The 16,983-nt window shown below is 40.8% G+C and overlaps 1 protein-coding gene across 1 annotated transcript; it reads left to right on the top strand.

The window, feature by feature from the left end:
- The first annotated feature begins 496 nt into the window (after positions 1-496).
- LOC137167986 (myosin heavy chain, fast skeletal muscle-like) lies at positions 497-16,655 on the top strand. The gene is made up of 39 exons (XM_067570376.1): positions 497-700; positions 1,084-1,227; positions 3,129-3,285; positions 3,376-3,403; positions 3,496-3,604; positions 3,693-3,785; positions 3,876-3,939; positions 4,032-4,130; positions 4,220-4,323; positions 4,942-5,080; positions 5,166-5,284; positions 5,895-6,044; positions 6,144-6,314; positions 6,709-7,015; positions 7,192-7,268; positions 7,508-7,595; positions 7,717-7,834; positions 7,908-8,031; positions 8,131-8,267; positions 8,764-9,019; positions 9,108-9,350; positions 9,439-9,615; positions 9,707-9,852; positions 10,497-10,587; positions 10,678-11,067; positions 11,165-11,291; positions 11,388-11,506; positions 11,596-11,792; positions 11,868-12,051; positions 13,572-13,737; positions 13,826-13,950; positions 14,038-14,346; positions 14,432-14,635; positions 15,111-15,236; positions 15,320-15,490; positions 15,671-15,775; positions 15,875-15,970; positions 16,056-16,187; positions 16,288-16,655. Exons 1-39 carry the CDS (start codon positions 497-499, stop codon positions 16,306-16,308), a joined length of 5,817 nt encoding a protein of 1,938 aa, XP_067426477.1. The 3' UTR covers positions 16,309-16,655.
- Positions 16,656-16,983: the final 328 nt, after the last annotated feature.

Below are 16,983 nucleotides of genomic sequence, written 5' to 3'. Positions count from 1 at the left end.
AATATGAATGTTTTTTGTAGTTAAAAGCAGCTCTACTTCATAGGATTGTCTGGCAATTTCCATAAATGCTCGTTCATTCGTTTCTCCATTATAAACTTTAATAGCAAAAAATGCTATTGTGCATTTAAGATTGTTCAATAGAGACATGTTATAGTGAAAAAGCTATATATAACTGTGCTGCACCTTTTGCTTAATCCATGATCCATCCTTATCCACCATGAGCGACAGGTTCGTGTAACTCAACCAGTGCATGACCATGTAAAGGAAGAAGGCTGCTTCACACCAAGGACAATGGTGTGATATAAAAAGGGCCTTCAGTATTTACAGTAGCAGCCACTGTGCAGGATTGTTGTCAAACTTCAGTTATATACCTCTACAGTACCTCCTGGTAAACACTGGTGCAATCAGTGGGTGAGTATAATAGATTTTTTAGATTAAATTTCAAACATTTCCACTGTATGAAATGATATAACAGCTTCTTTTTCAGGAGGAGAAAATGAGCACAGACGGGGAAATGGCGATCTTCGGGGCGGCTGCTCAGTACCTCCGCAAGTCTGAGAAGGAGAGGATGGAGGCTCAGTCTCGGCCGTTTGACAGCAAGACGGCGTGCTTTGTCAGCGATGAGAAAGAGCTGTACGTCAAGGCTGAGATCCAGGACAAGGCAGATGACAAAGTCACTGTCAAGACCGTGGATGACAGAGTGGGTGGACTCTGATTCATAGCTTTTATTAGACACTGAACACAGCCGGTGAATATGGCTTTTCTTTAATATCGGATGTCTGACCATGATGTTATTCCAGTGTGATATGGAAGGATTTTACACAGCTTCAGGGTGTCTGTCTGTAAAACCTGCAATAAAGAACCTGCAAAATTTTATTAGTCTGGCTCTCAATAGAGACATTTAGTGTCGCCTGAAGCTCTAAACACTGCTGCGGTCACCAAAAGAGTTCTTATTATGTTTTTAAAGTTCGTAAAGACCATTTAAGTGTCCTTTTGGCCTTTGAATATCCTCATTTGTCTCAACCTTCTGTTTATTTTCTGCCAATGTTTTAATAACACACATTTCTGTTCCTCTTTTCCTAGACTTTAACTGTCAAAGAGGACCAAGTGTTTCCCATGAACCCCCCCAAGTTCGATAAGATCGAGGACATGGTGATGATGACGCACCTACATGAGCCTGCGGTGCTGTTCAACCTCAAGGAGCGCTACGCAGCATGGATGATCTATGTAAGTCTATCACAGAATATGATGCCAGTCAGATAAACACAGTATGGATTCATTTAATGTGTAAGCCAGAACTTAATATTTGGCATTCTTTTAAATATGTGGACAAAAACCTGGTTGTGTTTTGCGATAATTCCACTTTTTTCCATTGAAGTTCCATAATGAAATCACAATGAAATGGGTTTAATGAGATCTTTTTAAGTGCTTTAAGAGGTCAATCTTGCCAAAATTGATGTTCCTGTTGCCTCATCAAAGCTAGAAAAACACAATAAATCCACTCAGTTGACCATCAACTGTAGAAAAACATAAATGAAAGTCACAAACTCAATTCCCAAATCAGGTTTGATACTTATTACAAATCTTTGTAATATGAACATATACATTGTTTGTACTGAAAATGTATCACTGGCATCTCAAGCATACCTTTCAACATTAGGCTTTGAAAATAAGGGAGATTTTTCTGGGACCCAACCTGACTATAATTTTTACATTTTGAAAAGGGTTTCCTCTCTCAGCTCCAGAGATCTAATCAGCAGGTGCCTTTACTGCCGGCCCTGCTGTAATTGTACAGATGGTTGACATGTTCTTTGTGACGTCTTGGCTAGTGTCTCACCTATTTCGTTAAGGTAAAGTTACTGAGGTCAACGACATTTTCATAGCTTAAGAAAACATCACGTTAATCGACTTGTTGTGTGTTAGCGCCTGTATTCAAAGATCTGTAAATCCTTTTATAGCAGGTTTCAATCTTGTGCTTTGACTTTTGTTGGTGGGGATGCTCTTTAGTGTACATTTGGATCTGCATTTTGGACATTTTGCAAACAGATTGTGCTTTTAAAGATATTTACCAGAACGGTAATTCATCTAGATACAGGTGTAAGTCATATTTGACCAGTTTTACCTCCTGCTTTGAATTTGTTCATGTTCATCTCCATCACCTGACGCCTGGGCTGTAGGAGTGTGCCCAAATACAAATACATTATTTGGCAAAGCACAAATAGTGGGTTTTATACGAATATTTGTTTCATACAAATATTTTTAAAATTATTTGTTTTGGGGAAGAAAAAAAAACATGTCAAATACCAGTTTGTAGGTAGGTCACATCATTACCTCCGTCTCTCTCCTCTGCTCCACTGTTACATATATCAGGGGTGAGTCCCAAGAGACTCTCCATAACCTGTTGTTCCCCTTCTCCTTTCCACAAAGTTGGGTTGTAAAAAATAGGCAATAAATGAGAAGTGCAAAGCAAGAATCACCTTTGAAGTTGTACTACACATTACACGGTGTGCTGTCTCTGTGTTATGGGTGTATAAATACTCAAAGGTCTGCAATGAGTCGATGAGTAAAGTTTTAGCTCAGTAGTCAGTGCAGTCGTCTATGGTCTGGGAGACTCCAGTTCGAGACCTGGTGTGGGGACCTCCTTCGTAAGGTAGTTTATTCATGAACACTTATTGTAACACTTTAATTTTCTAAAATTACAAGCGTAATAAATATAAAAGCAGGATTTTTAAGCCTCTTTCCACTTTTATTCGATACAAATACAGATACAAATACAAATACTGGGCTCACTGCACATCCCTACTGGGCTGCCTCTATGTGTTTCTCTTTCCTCCTTCAACTTTTTCTTTCGATCTTAAATCAGTTGCGTCTTTACTTTCTCCTTGTTTTTCTTTCAACACCATTACATCCTGCAGTTCTTCCTCACTTCTGTCTCCTCTCCTGATAATGAATGTAAAAAGCTTCCTTTTAAAAGTCTGACAGAGCATTCAGTTAAAGGATGACACAACATGTCAATGATGCTGATCCATTATTATGTAATGTTTTGTAAAACAAAAATCTTTGCTTGCCACTAAAATTTCCCCTCATCCTGTGATTTAAAAACGCATGTGACTGTGTTTTCCATGCAGACCTACTCTGGACTCTTCTGTGTCACTGTGAACCCTTACAAATGGCTACCAGTCTACAACCCAGAGGTGGTCCAGGCCTTCAGAGGGAAGAAGAGGATGGAGGTTCCTCCTCACATCTTCGCCCTGTCTGATAACGCCTACCAGTTCATGCTCACCGGTACAGCAGCAGGCCAAAATCACTTCAACTGAATGATCATAATTTACCTTCCACCTCTCTCATGTTACTCTCTTTTCTTTTGTCCTCCAGATCGTGAAAATCAGTCTATACTTATCACGTAAGCAGCACAGATTTTGTACATCTGTGGAAGAAGTTCTGACAGATAAAACAACCAAAAGTTGAAATATGTCTTTTTTTTCTCTTGCTTAGAGGAGAATCAGGTGCAGGAAAGACTGTCAACACGAAACGTGTCATTCAATACTTTGCGACAATCGCAGTGTCTGCAGACAAGAAGAAGGAGATGAACAGTAAAATGAAGGTTAGGCTGATGCAGGTTTTTGACAGGCAGCCTCTTGTTTATTCTGGAGAGGAGTGGGTGTCAGATTTACAAGTTTGCTCTTCATCAGGGGACTCTGGAGGATCAAATCATCCAGGCCAACCCGCTGCTGGAAGCTTTTGGGAATGCCAAGACTGTGAGGAATGACAACTCTTCCCGCTTTGTGAGTGAGCTTGAAAGACTTCGGTTTGATTTGATGTTCCAGGAATTTGTTCAACACAGAGAGTAAAGATGTCACTTTTTTGTTGAATAGGGTAAATTTATTCGAATACACTTTGGCACGACTGGTAAACTGTCATCTGCAGATATTGAAACATGTAAGTTAATACAAATGTTTTATTGTATATTAACTGAGACAGATTATATATTGCCCCAACAGACATATAATGTTTGCTTTTCTTACACAAAGATCTGCTGGAGAAATCAAGAGTGTCATTTCAGCTGGCAGCTGAGAGGAGTTATCATATTTTTTATCAACTTACCTGCAACAAGAAGCCTGAACTTATTGGTAATCTGATAAATCACTTTTTCATAATTTCATTATTCTCTTTCTCTTTTAATGCACACAGAACTTTAACTTGATTTCTCTCACTTCAGATCTGCTTCTCATCACCACCAACCCCTACGACTTTGCCTTCATCAGTCAAGGGGAAATCAGTGTCAAAAGCATAAACGACGCTGAGGAGTTAATGGCTACAGATGTGAGTGAACTCATGTGGTCATTCCAGTTGCTTTAAAGTAGCTATAATCAATATATATGTATGACATGTAATGTGGAACACCACTCGTATGAACCTGCAGAGAATTATCAGTGACTCTGCAGCTCCCCTCGACTTTACGGAGCTTTATAGCAAGTTTCAGCTCATTGTTTAGCTGTCCAGCTACAACTTTACCATTTTGGTTCACTCTCAGCGCTCTCATAGCATCATTTCCAGCTGCAGCAGGCAGCTGTTTTCAGAGAAAAAGCTCTAAAAAGCCACTATACACTACCTGCTCAGCACCAAACAGCAACAGACACAGTTAGCTGTAGACTAGCTGGTGAACATAGTGGAGCATTTATCAGCTAAAGAGCCAGATATTTCCCTCAGGAGTTGGTAGAGAGCAATAAACAGAGCTAAAAGAGAGTGAATATTGGACTTAAATTCACCAGGTTGACAGAAACACGACCCCAAATGAATGATAATGTTGCTCCGTAACTGCTGGATGTGGAAATAAGCAACTGTTTGCTAACAAATTAAATATATCAAACTTGTTTCCACTGCCCTTAAGTGGCCAAAATATCTATTAATGCAGATTTAAATCTGACTTTTATGACACAGGAGGCCTTTGATATTCTGGGTTTCACTGCTGATGAGAAAATGTCCATCTACAAGCTGACTGGTGCTGTGATGCATTATGGGAACATGAAGTTCAAGCAGAAACAGCGGGAGGAGCAGGCAGAGCCCGATGGCACTGAAGGTAAGGACCTCCATTAAACTTTATGCTGTCATGAATGTAAAGAAAACAGGTATAAATATAAAACTTTATTTTTCTTTCTGTACAGAAGCTGATAAAGCAGCATATCTGATGGGCCTGAACTCTGCTGATCTGCTGAAAAACCTTTGTTATCCCAGAGTAAAGGTTGGGAATGAGTACGTTACCAAAGGACAAAGTGTGCAGCAGGTAAGACTACTTCAAAAAAATCTTGTCAATACTGATTTCTCCTGCTCATTTATATTGCAATGGCCAGATGAATGCTTACTGTGCATGCTCTATGGGCAGAGCATGCGCACTACAGACTAGCTGAGCTGGCTAACTTCCGGTTAGCTCTCTGCTAACTTGAATGGGAATAAAATAATTTAATCATGTGGCTCTTCTAGACTTTCCAAATGTTATCAGACTGAACGGATCAAATTCTGATTGTGAAACGAGTCATTTCATGGTGGTTGTGTGAGGCTCAAAACAAATTTATCCACTGTTTTACAGCCGCAACAGTAGCAATGGAGAAGGCTACAGCGGAGCCAATGACGTAAGCTTGTTGAAAGTGTTTTTGTAATAACTCTCGCTGCCAAAAGGGCAAGACAAAAGTCCCACACTGTAGCTTTAACTTGTCAAAGCAGTCTGTCCCCTAAAATTAAGGGACTGTGAAGAAAAAGGGCTTCAGTTCCTACTGTTCCGCTGTCTGTTTGATCCTTCATATTAATGCTCCAGAGTAAAGAGCCAACAAAGACTTTCTGACTGCACTGTATATAGATGAAGAAACTGGTCTGTCCTGAACTTTACCTCTTTCTAGGTGTACAACTCCATCGGTGCACTTGCAAAGTCAGTCTATGAGAAGATGTTTCTGTGGATGGTCATACGAATTAACCAGCAGCTGGACACAAAACAACCCAGACAACACTTCATCGGAGTTCTAGATATTGCTGGTTTTGAAATCTTTGATGTAAGTGTTTTAAATTCTGTATGTTGGTGTTTTTTTCCACTGGCTCATTGAATACTTATTTGAAAAAGTATTTTTTCAGTATTTACTGTTTATCTTCAGTATAACAGCATGGAGCAACTCTGCATTAATTTCACCAACGAGAAGCTGCAACAGTTTTTCAACCACCACATGTTTGTACTGGAGCAAGAAGAATACAAAAAGGAAGGGATTGAGTGGGAGTTCATTGACTTTGGTATGGACCTGGCAGCCTGCATTGAGCTCATTGAGAAGGTACTGTGTAATTTAAACTATTAGCCTAAAAGGAAGTTAAAAGATAAGGCTGGCAATTTTCTATATTTTTCTTATTGTCAAAAAATGTCATGTGCGTATATCTTATTCCTCTGTTCTGTAGACCTCAGTTGTTGTCCAAAAACTATTTAAAACATGCCACACTGTTGCCCTGGTTGACATGTTCCTTCATTATGAAGAGTTTGGGTATGTTTGTTTTTTTAGAAACGGCTTGGATACACACACGATACTTGTAAGTTGATCAATCCATTGTTGGTTTGGTTCTGCGCATGAGATTTGTTGACAATAAGAACAATATAGAAAATCATCAGCCATTCTTTAATTGTTGCAACTGTAATGTTATTAATTAATTAATTAAAAGCGGTTTGTTCCCTAGCCAATGGGGATCTTCTCCATCCTCGAGGAAGAGTGCATGTTCCCAAAATCAACAGACACCTCTTTCAAGAACAAACTGTATGACCAACATCTTGGCAAGAACAGCTGCTTCTTGAAGCCCAAAATAGTGAAAGGCAAGCCTGAGGCTCACTTCACCTTGGTGCACTACGCCGGCACCGTGGACTACAACATCACCGGCTGGCTGGAGAAGAACAAAGACCCGCTGAATGACTCTGTGGTCCAGCTGTACCAGAAGTCTTCAGTCAAAATACTGGCAATGTTTTATGCAAGCTTCTCTGGAACAGATGGTAACTTTACATTTCATAATCTTTTATTAGCAGTCCTCATTTCTCGCCAGCAGCATCCTTACTTATCACCCAATTATTGTTAGTTTTTACTGTCATTTGTACTGCATAATTGTGGAAAGCAGAAAAAAACAGAGTGGTGATGCTAATGAGGGAAAAAAAAATCATCATCAATGCAGATCCAGCTGCAGGAGGAACCAAGAAAGGATCCAAGAAGAAGGGAGCGTCTTTCCAAACAGTGTCAGCTCTGTTCAGGGTAAAGACATAAAGAGACTTTTTTTCTGACATCACAAAATGTAAAACATTTGAATATTGTTCATCTTTATTAAAATCACCACACTGGAACTAGAAACATAATCTCTTCCTCACAAACTGAATGGAGTTAAAACCTCTTTTTTGTTTTGCTCATTGCATTTCTGACAAGCAAAAAAAAGAAACAACAAACAAAACTAGAAAACGCTCGACAGACATGTTCACATGTACATTTTCTTACAGGAGAATCTGGGGAAGCTCATGACCAATCTGAGAACCACTCATCCTCACTTTGTGCGGTGCCTGATACCAAATGAGACAAAAACACCAGGTCACTTTTGATAATCCTCTCATATATTGTACACCGTGATTATATTATATTGATAATACATTATGAGGTTTATACCATATAAAATGACCTGGATAAAAACAAATTCTTGCCTTCATCACAGGTGTCATGGAAAACCACCTGGTGATCCATCAGCTACGCTGCAACGGTGTGCTGGAGGGCATCCGGATCTGTAGGAAAGGATTTCCAAGCAGACTTCTGTACGGGGACTTCAAGCAGAGGTAAATAAAGCTTTACATGTAAATATTTCATCGTTTTTGATCTCATGTTCAGATCTGTTAATTCCTTTTACAGATACAGGATTCTTAATGCCAGCGCTGTTCCAGAGGGACAGTTTATGGATAACAAGAAAGCTGCAGAGAAACTGTTGGGCTCCATTGATGTGGATCACACACAGTACAAGTTTGGACACACTAAGGTTTTCATTTGTTTGAGCGCACTGGTTGAGATGGTAGTTGTACTGGAGATATTAAGAGTGAATGTGCACAAAAGACAAATACTTTACCTGTGATTTCAGGTGTTTTTTAAAGCAGGTCTGCTGGGCACTTTGGAGGAAATGAGAGATGAGCGGTTAGCGCAGGTCGTGATGTCTACTCAGGCGCTGTGTCGCGGATACCTCGTCCGGCTGGAGTACCAGAAGATGATGGCCAGAAAGTAATCATTCTTACTGCTATAAAGTTGATATAATATAGTCGATAATAATATGTCAAAGGCAACTAGACCTGCTTTTTAGCCAAGAAATACTGAGGTCCAAATACCACCAGCAGAAACCCACCCACCAAAGACATTTTTGACAAGCTCCCAACCAAACTCTGTAACATTCTCTGAATATATTTAAGTAAAATCACAAATGTAATATTATATTTATTAATTTAACTGTTTCCATTAATCTCATCTCCCTAGTTTGATAAAATGATCTGAACTCAAGGTTCACTTACTAGCTCTCTATATATCTCAAATTTCCAGAAATATTACCAAGGACATGACCTCAGTGTTCTCAATGGTGGGTATGACCATGATGCAGCAATAATGTAGCTTTGACAAAAATGAAGACAGATATGTTGGTTGCATGTTTCCTGGAAGAAAAGAAAAATAGTACCATCCAACCTGAAACTTGCAGAATAAACTTACCCTGCTTTTACATTGACAGGGAGGCGATCTACACTATCCAGTATAACTTCCGTTCCTTCATGAATGTCAAACACTGGCCATGGATGAAGCTCTACTTTAAGCTCAAACCTCTCCTGAAGAGTGCTGAGGCTGAGAAGGAAATGGCCCAAATGAAGGTGGATTTCACAAAGCTCAAAGAAGACCTGGCCAAATCAGAAAACCGGCGGAGGGACATTGAAGAGAAAATGGTCTCTATTGTACAAGAGAAGAATGATCTCCTCCTCCAAGTCCAGGCAGTAAGTTAAACCAAAGCATTTATGGGTTAATAAGAGTTTGTATTTTTGGATGTTTAACTGTAATATTGGTGCACAAACTTGATATCAGGAGTCAGATAACCTGCTGGATGCAGAGGAGAGATGTGAAGGACTCATCAAAAGCAAGATCCAACTGGAAGCCAAGCTGAAGGAGGTGACAGAGAGACTGGAAGATGAGGAGGAGGTGAACGCTGAGCTGACTGCCAAGAAGCGAAAACTTGAGGACGAGTGCTCTGAGCTGAAGAGGGACATCGATGACTTAGAGCTCACCTTAACCAAAGTGGAGAAGGAGAAACACGCTGTAGAAAACAAGGTAATATCAAGTGTTTTATGCTGCTTACCATTTCTGTATGATTACGTTTAAGGAGATTTGTCAACACAGTTCTTACTGGTGATTGAAGGTGAAAAACCTGATTGAAGAAGTCATGAGCCAAGATGAGAACATCACCAAACTGTCCAAAGAGAAGAAAGCCCTGCAGGAAGCCCATCAGCAAACACTGGATGACCTGCAGTCAGAAGAGGATAAAATCAATGCTCTGACCAAAGCCAAAACCAAATTAGACCAGCAGGTAGATGAGGTGAGTCACTGCACATATAGCTAAAGGTATAGGTATAGTTTTTATGTGCTATTGTTAAGATGCATGTGATGACAGCGCTTATGATTTTTAGCTGGAAGGTTCGCTGGAACAAGAGAAGAAGATCCGTATGGAACTGGAGAGAGCCAAGAGAAAGCTGGAGGGGGATCTGAAACTTGCTCAAGAATCCATAATGGATCTGGAAAATGAGAAGCAGCAGCTGGATGAAAAGCTCAAAAAGTAAGTTTCCTCAAAAAGGTAATAGTTTTAAAATTAAGTTAAATATAGTGTTAGACAAACAAGGCAGTAGTGATAGACGTAGCAATCCCAAGCGACAGGAACATCAAGAAGAAGGAACACGAGAAGATTGAAAAATACCAAGGGCTGAAAGAGGAGTTAGAAAAGATGTGGGGAGTTAAGGCAACCGTGGTGCCAGTGGTAATTGGAGCACTGGGGGCTGTGACCCACAAACTGGGAGAGTGGCTCCAGCAGATTCCAGGTATAACATCCGAGGTCTCTGTCCAGAAGAGCGCAGTCCTAGGAACAGCTAAGATACTGCGCAGAACCCTAAAACTCCCAGGCCTCTGGTAGAGGACCCGAGCTTGAGGAAGACACACTATATATATATATATATATATATATATATATATATATATATATATATATATATATATATATATATATACCATTGTTTAGATACTACTACTAGATACTAGGCTAAGAGCCTTTAAACACTGCCTAGTTAAGTACAACTTTCTATTGATAATGTTTAGCTTATTATGTCGCACAGGTTCATTATGACATACAGATAAAGTTAATTAAAAACAGCCTTTTCTCAGTTTGATTCAAATAAACATAAGGCTTCACCTCCCTTAATTTTACAGGAAAGACTTTGAGCTGTCGCAGCTACAGACGAAGATAGAGGATGAACAGGCGCTCGGAGCACAGCTACAGAAGAAAATAAAAGAGCTGCAGGTGAAGAATTCAATCTCTGGCTTGGGTTTGAGGTGATATTACAAAACTAGATGACTTGAAGATCACATCATTGCAATCTCTTGTCTGCAGGCCAGAATTGAGGAGTCCGAGGAGGAAATCGAAGCTGAGCGCTCAACCCGAGCCAAAGTAGAGAAGCAGAGGTCTGATCTCTCGAGGGAGCTGGAGGAGATCACCGAGAGGCTGGAGGAGGCCGGAGGAGCCACCGCCGCTCAGGTCGAGATGAGCAAAAAGCGGGAAGCTGAGTTCCTCAAACTGCGCAGAGAGCTGGAGGAGTGTTCGCTGCAGCAGGACGCCACCTCCGCTGCTCTGCGCAAGAAACATGCAGACAGCGTGGCTGAACTGGGAGAACAGCTCGATAACATCCAGAGAGTCAGACAGAAACTGGAGAAGGAGAAGAACGAGTTGAGGCTGGAGATGGACGACTTATCAAGCAACATGGAGACTATGGCCAAAGCAAAGGTTAGTTGTAAAATGTTTGATGTTCAGCTCCACGTCCTGTAAGACGTGTGCTGCAATAGATGAGATGCAATAAATATTTTCTTTCTCAAATTTAAAGGTTAATTTGGAGAAAATGTGCCGTTCACTTGAAGATCAACTAAACGAGGTAAAAACCAAAGAGGAAGAGCATCACAGACTCATAAATGACCTTTCAAGCCAGAAAGCTCGGCTGCAGACGGAAAATGGTGAGAAATATTTTAGCATTTCTGAGCAATCGAGCTAGTAGTCACATACAGACAGACAAGTTGGCTCTAATCGTTTTTATTACATTCATCATCCAGCTGAAATGTCTCGCCAGCTTGAGGAAAAAGACTCCTTAATGTCACAGCTAACTCGGGGGAAACAAGCTTATATTCAGCAGATTGAGGAACTGAAAAGACTTCATGAGGAGGAGGTGAAGGTAAGGGTCTGACTAAAGAGACGAGCACAAAGTTTTAAAGTTTAAAGACGTAGCTAAGTGTTTGTGCTGTTTCTGTCGTTTCTTTGAAGGCAAAAAATGCTCTGGCTCACGGTTTGCAGTCATCTCGACATGACTGTGAGCTGCTAAGAGAGCAGTACGAGGAGGAACAGGAGGCCAAAGCTGAGCTGCACCGCTGCCTGTCCAAGGCAAACAGCGAGGTGGCTCAGTGGAGAACCAAATACGAGACCGACGCCATCCAGCGCACCGAGGAGCTCGAGGAGGCGAAGTAAGAACAAACTCCACAGTCAGTTCAACACGAAACGGGCTCCCATGTGATGTCACAGTATGTGTTCTCCTACAGGAAGAAGCTGGCGTTACGTCTGCAGGACGCAGAAGAAGCTGTGGAGGCCATTAACTCCAAATGTTCTTCTCTTGAGAAGACGAAGCAGCGGCTGCAGGGAGAGGTGGAGGACTTAATGATGGACGTCGAGCGGTCCAATTCTGCTGCTGCCGCCTTGGACAAGAAGCAGAGAAATTTTGACAAGGTTTTACTCTTGAGACTTCATATAATTTAATAATTTGAACAAGTGAGTGCTGTAAAGTGCAGCATCTCAGCATACTTAAGTACTTTACACCTGGGGCAGATATACAAGAGTATTTCTACTGAAAGTTGTTGGTGACTCATGGAACACAGCCCAACTTTTTACAAACTTTTTTGTGAGTTGTGAACAGATGCTTCCCATTGAAAAGTTTAGGAAAGTGGCTGTGAGCTGCACTTGATCAGCGGTGGGGAAGTTTACCAGATCTCTTGTAAAACCTAAACATACTGTTTGAATACACTTCAGATACATTAAATCTCACATTTGCATGTCTCGTCCAAGTAAAGATGTGGTCACATGACGTTTCCATTCAACAAATATATTTCCCATTCACTTCTATTGAAGCCCGTCTGACGGACAAATTCAAGTGTTCACTTTTGTTCAACTTTGACCAGACAGATGTGCACCGTCAGCCAATAGAAACACTGCTGCACTGTGTTTGGAAATGGAGATATCATTATTCTTTCTTATGATCAATATTTACTTATTACTTGCATCACAAATGTGACATCACATCCTTTTTCAGGGCTGAGTGCAGGGAAATTTCGGACAACAAAAAAGTAATGTGATCATACCATGGATGTATTATAAGAGCTGGATACCGGACTAAAAATGCCGCCCATTCAGTCCTATAGGAATTGCTAGCCTGCAATACCACGAGTGGCCACTGGGAAAAATGGCTGCAAGGCAGAGCGGCGGCGCCCTATCCAGCTCTTATTATACATCCATGGATCATACTTTTGGTTTTAAATGTGGTGTTTTCTTTGCCTCATTCTGGTGTGCCGGGCCGTGTTAGGCTCATTACTGCCCCCCTGAGGCTGGAGAGAAGAAAACACTTGTACTTTACTGATGATAAGGACCGCCATCGTAGTGGGTATTATTTTTCCCATCTGCCGCCAGGGCTAAACATCTTCCCATTCCAAACTCAAAAATAAACTTGGGCAAGCTGCTCAAAGGTGACATTTATGAGTTATCAGAAGGAAAAAAAGACTTCAAAGATGAGGAATAATTGGCTGGTTTCACATGACAGTCCCAGCAGCAACCTGCAAGGTGAATATTTTGTGAATTAATTTACAATTAATTTTAATTTTACAATTTTACACGAAGCCACCAAAACCACTAAGTTCTTTATCATAACAGGGAATAAAAGCATTACTGCTGCTCTTCCCTGGTGCAACATTGCTTGAAAAACCATGACAGAACTAAAAAGTTCAGGTTATCACGCATCGAATTGCTTTTTCAGAGTATAACAGGTACCCAAGAACAAAGTAGGGGCCACAGATTTTGTATGTTCATGATCATTTATTACAGTTAATTTGCTCAACACCAAATAGTCTACTGATGACTGGCTGTTTATCTCTGTTGTAGAATAAATTAACAAAGTTTGACCCGACTTCTCTCTGAAATAATCCTGAGCAAGTCACATCTTTGGCTTAAATATTCAACTGTAAAATGTCTGCCTTTAGGTTTTGGCTGAGTGGAAGCAGAAATACGAGGAAGGTCAGGCAGAACTGGAGTCTGCTCTAAAAGAGGTGCGTTCTTTGGGCACTGAGAACTTCAAGATGAAGAACGCCTTCGAAGAATGTCTGGAACAAGTGGAGACGCTCAAACGGGAAAATAAAAACCTCCAACGTACGTTTGCATCTGATAGGAAATGTTAGGAAATGTTTTTTACATGAATGGAAACGATAGAAACGTATCACATCTCCTTTTGTTCCAGAGGAAATAATGGATCTCACTGAGCAGTTGGGTGAAACGGGCAAAACCATCCATGAGCTCGAGAAATCAAAGAAACAGACTGAACAGGAGAAGCTGGACGCCCAGAGTGCTCTGGAAGAGGCGGAGGTAAAGAGCAGAAAACATATCCAAATCATATTTACACATACTCTTCCTTCTCTGGTCATTATGACTGCATGCCGCCTCTGTACTCAGGCCTCCATGGAGCACGAGGAGTCCAAGATCCTGCGAGTGCAGCTGGAGCTGAACCAGGTGAAGTCTGAGGTGGACAAGAAGATAGCCGAGAAGGACGAAGAGATCGAACAGCTGAAGAGAAACAGCCAGCGAATCATCGACGCCATGCAAAGCAATTTGGACACCGAGGTCCGGAGCAGGAACGACGCCCTGAGAGTCAAGAAGAAGATGGAGGGAGACCTCAACGAGATGGAGATTCAGCTGAGCCACGCTAACAGGCAGGCAGCCGAGGCTCAGAAACAACTGAGAAACATACAAGTTCAGCTGAAGGTGAGCCTCGTAAGAGAAGAACATCTAAAGACCGCCTGAATTTGCTTTAGTGACATAAAGATCTGATTTTATTTTACTATTTCAGGAGGTTCAGATTCATCTGGAGGACGTCCTGAGAAACAACGATGACATGAAGGAGCAGGTCAGCATGTCTGAGCGCAGAAGCAACCTCATACAGGCTGAAATGGAGGAAATCAGAGCCGCTGTGGAACAAACTGAGAGGAGCCGCAAGTTAGCAGAACAGGAGCTGCTGGACGCCAGCGAGAGAGTGCAGCTGCTTCACTCACAGGTTCAAATCATCAGTTTTTATTGTAAAAGTAGCCTCATAGACGGCCTCTCTCTTGCTACAAACTGAAAACATTAAGCACAACTACATAAATATGCATCTCCAAACTGTCAAAGCTTGTTAGGTGTAAAATTATGCATGATACTTACTGTTATATGTATTAATTGTGACCTGCCTAAGGGACTGCAGATGAAAATTAGCTATAAGCTAACTCAGTACAGTACATCAAATGGTATCATTTATGTTTAACACTGTATATGGTCCCAATAAATACATAAATAATAAATAAATAAAATCTAAAGCAAAAGACCAATCAAGCAGGTGGTGCTGTGACCAGTTAGGTACAAGTGTCCAGTTTGTCTGAATGAAGGCGCGAACTGTGAATCATCTGTGCAGCCTTCTTGAAATGCCTCCAGCTAATTTCTCACATACATACATTATAGTGCTGTAATATTATACTGTATTGCATTTCTTACAGAACACCAGCCTGCTCAATAGTCGTAAAAAGATGGAGGCTGATCTGTCTCAGGTTCAGGGTGAGATGGATGAAAGTGTCCAAGCCGCCAGGAATGCTGAAGAGAAAGCCAGGAAGGCAATCACTGATGTAAGTCTGTGTAAGTGGGATTTGTATTTTTTTCATCTGGGGAAAAAAGGCAGCAATCTTATAACCATTTGTGTATTTTCTAGTCTGCCATGATGGCTGAAGAGCTGAAGAAAGAGCAGGACACCAGCGCTCACCTGGAGAGGATGAAGAAGAACCTGGAGATGACGGTGAAAGACCTGCAGCAGCGTCTCGACGAGGCCGAGAACCTGGCCATGAAGGGCGGAAAGAAGCAGCTCCAAAAACTGGAAGCAAGGGTAAAAAAAAACATTTATTTCAGAAAGAGGAGCTCCTGAAAGTGTGTAATCATGTAAAATGTTACAATCACTGCTGAAAAATCACAAGCAAGGATGAGCAGAGTTTGTTTAAACTTCACAATCAGTTAAAGAAATATTGTCAACTCTGTGTTTTCCAAGATTATAATTTCTCTTTTGCAGGTGCGAGAGCTGGAAAATGAACTCGAAGCAGAACAAAGACACGGCTCAGATGCTGTGAAAGGGGTACGCAAACTTGAGCGCAGGATTAAGGAACTCACCTATCAGGTAAACTTCATTCTTTCTTATGCAAAGACTTGACATTTCAGTCAATAACTTATAAATGTGGACATTTATAAGTATTTGTTTTCTTTTATCAAAAAACAGTCTGATGAGGACAAGAAAAACATGATGAGACTGCAGGAGCTGGCGGACAAACTCCAACTGAAGGTCAAAGTGTACAAGAGGCAGGCCGAAGAAGCTGTGAGTGACTTTTTTTTCTGTGGACTCTCACTCTGAAATATTATTCAAGAGTTTTTTTATTAATCAGTTGCTTGGTAACCTACAGGAAGAGCAAGCCAACACTCATTTGACGAAGCTGAGGAAGGTGCAGCACGAGCTGGAGGAGGCTGAGGAGCGCGCTGACATCGCCGAGTCCCAGATCAATAAGATGAAAGTCAAGAGTCGTGACATGGGCAAGGTGAGTCAGCCAGCTTCAGGTAACAAACAGGCATCTTATTAATACTTTCACAAGAGGGAAACTTCTAACAGATAATCTGTCTCATCTCCTCGTTTACCAGACAAAAGACAGCGGAGAATAATCATCAGCTGCCACGTAGAAGATAAAGTCTGCTGTGTTTCTGAAGAGTGAACTGTTGTAGTTTGCAACATACTCTTAACCAAATATGTATTTATTTCTTCATTTAAAGCCACAGTGTGTATTCTTTCTTATGTGATCAAGTTTTGTTTGTAGAAAAATAAAACTATCCTAACGATAACTGATTCATCTCTGTCTGCCAAAGTGTATTTTTTAACAGAAGCCAAAAAAATATTTTGAAATTTTACACACAGTGACTTTAAATATGAAGTAAAAGGATGATCAGCATTAATTGCTTGAATTTCTTTTATTTTGTAGTAGTGGATGTATGTTGCCTTAATTGCAATAAAATCTAAAAAAAAAAAAAAACTGCTTGATTTACTTTATTAATCTAGAGAGTAGAGGTGTGCCCGAATACAAATACGTTATTTGGCAAAGCACAAATAATGGGTTTTTTTATGAATATTTGTTTCATACAAATATTTTAAAAATTATTTGTTTTTGGGAAGAAAAAAAACACGTCAAATACCAGCGCACAGGTCAGTTACATCGCTCTCTCAGTCTCTCTCCTCTGCTCCGTCTATCAGCAGGTCTCAACGAGGGGAGTCACATCCACCTGCTACATGACGCATATTTCATAATTTGGATGTCACTCCTGGAGTTGGGGGTGTTCCCCAGA

This window comes from Thunnus thynnus, chromosome 17, assembly GCF_963924715.1.
Source record: "Thunnus thynnus chromosome 17, fThuThy2.1, whole genome shotgun sequence".
Taxonomy (NCBI): domain Eukaryota; kingdom Metazoa; phylum Chordata; class Actinopteri; order Scombriformes; family Scombridae; genus Thunnus; species Thunnus thynnus.
This window is presented reverse-complemented; position numbering and strand designations above follow the sequence as displayed.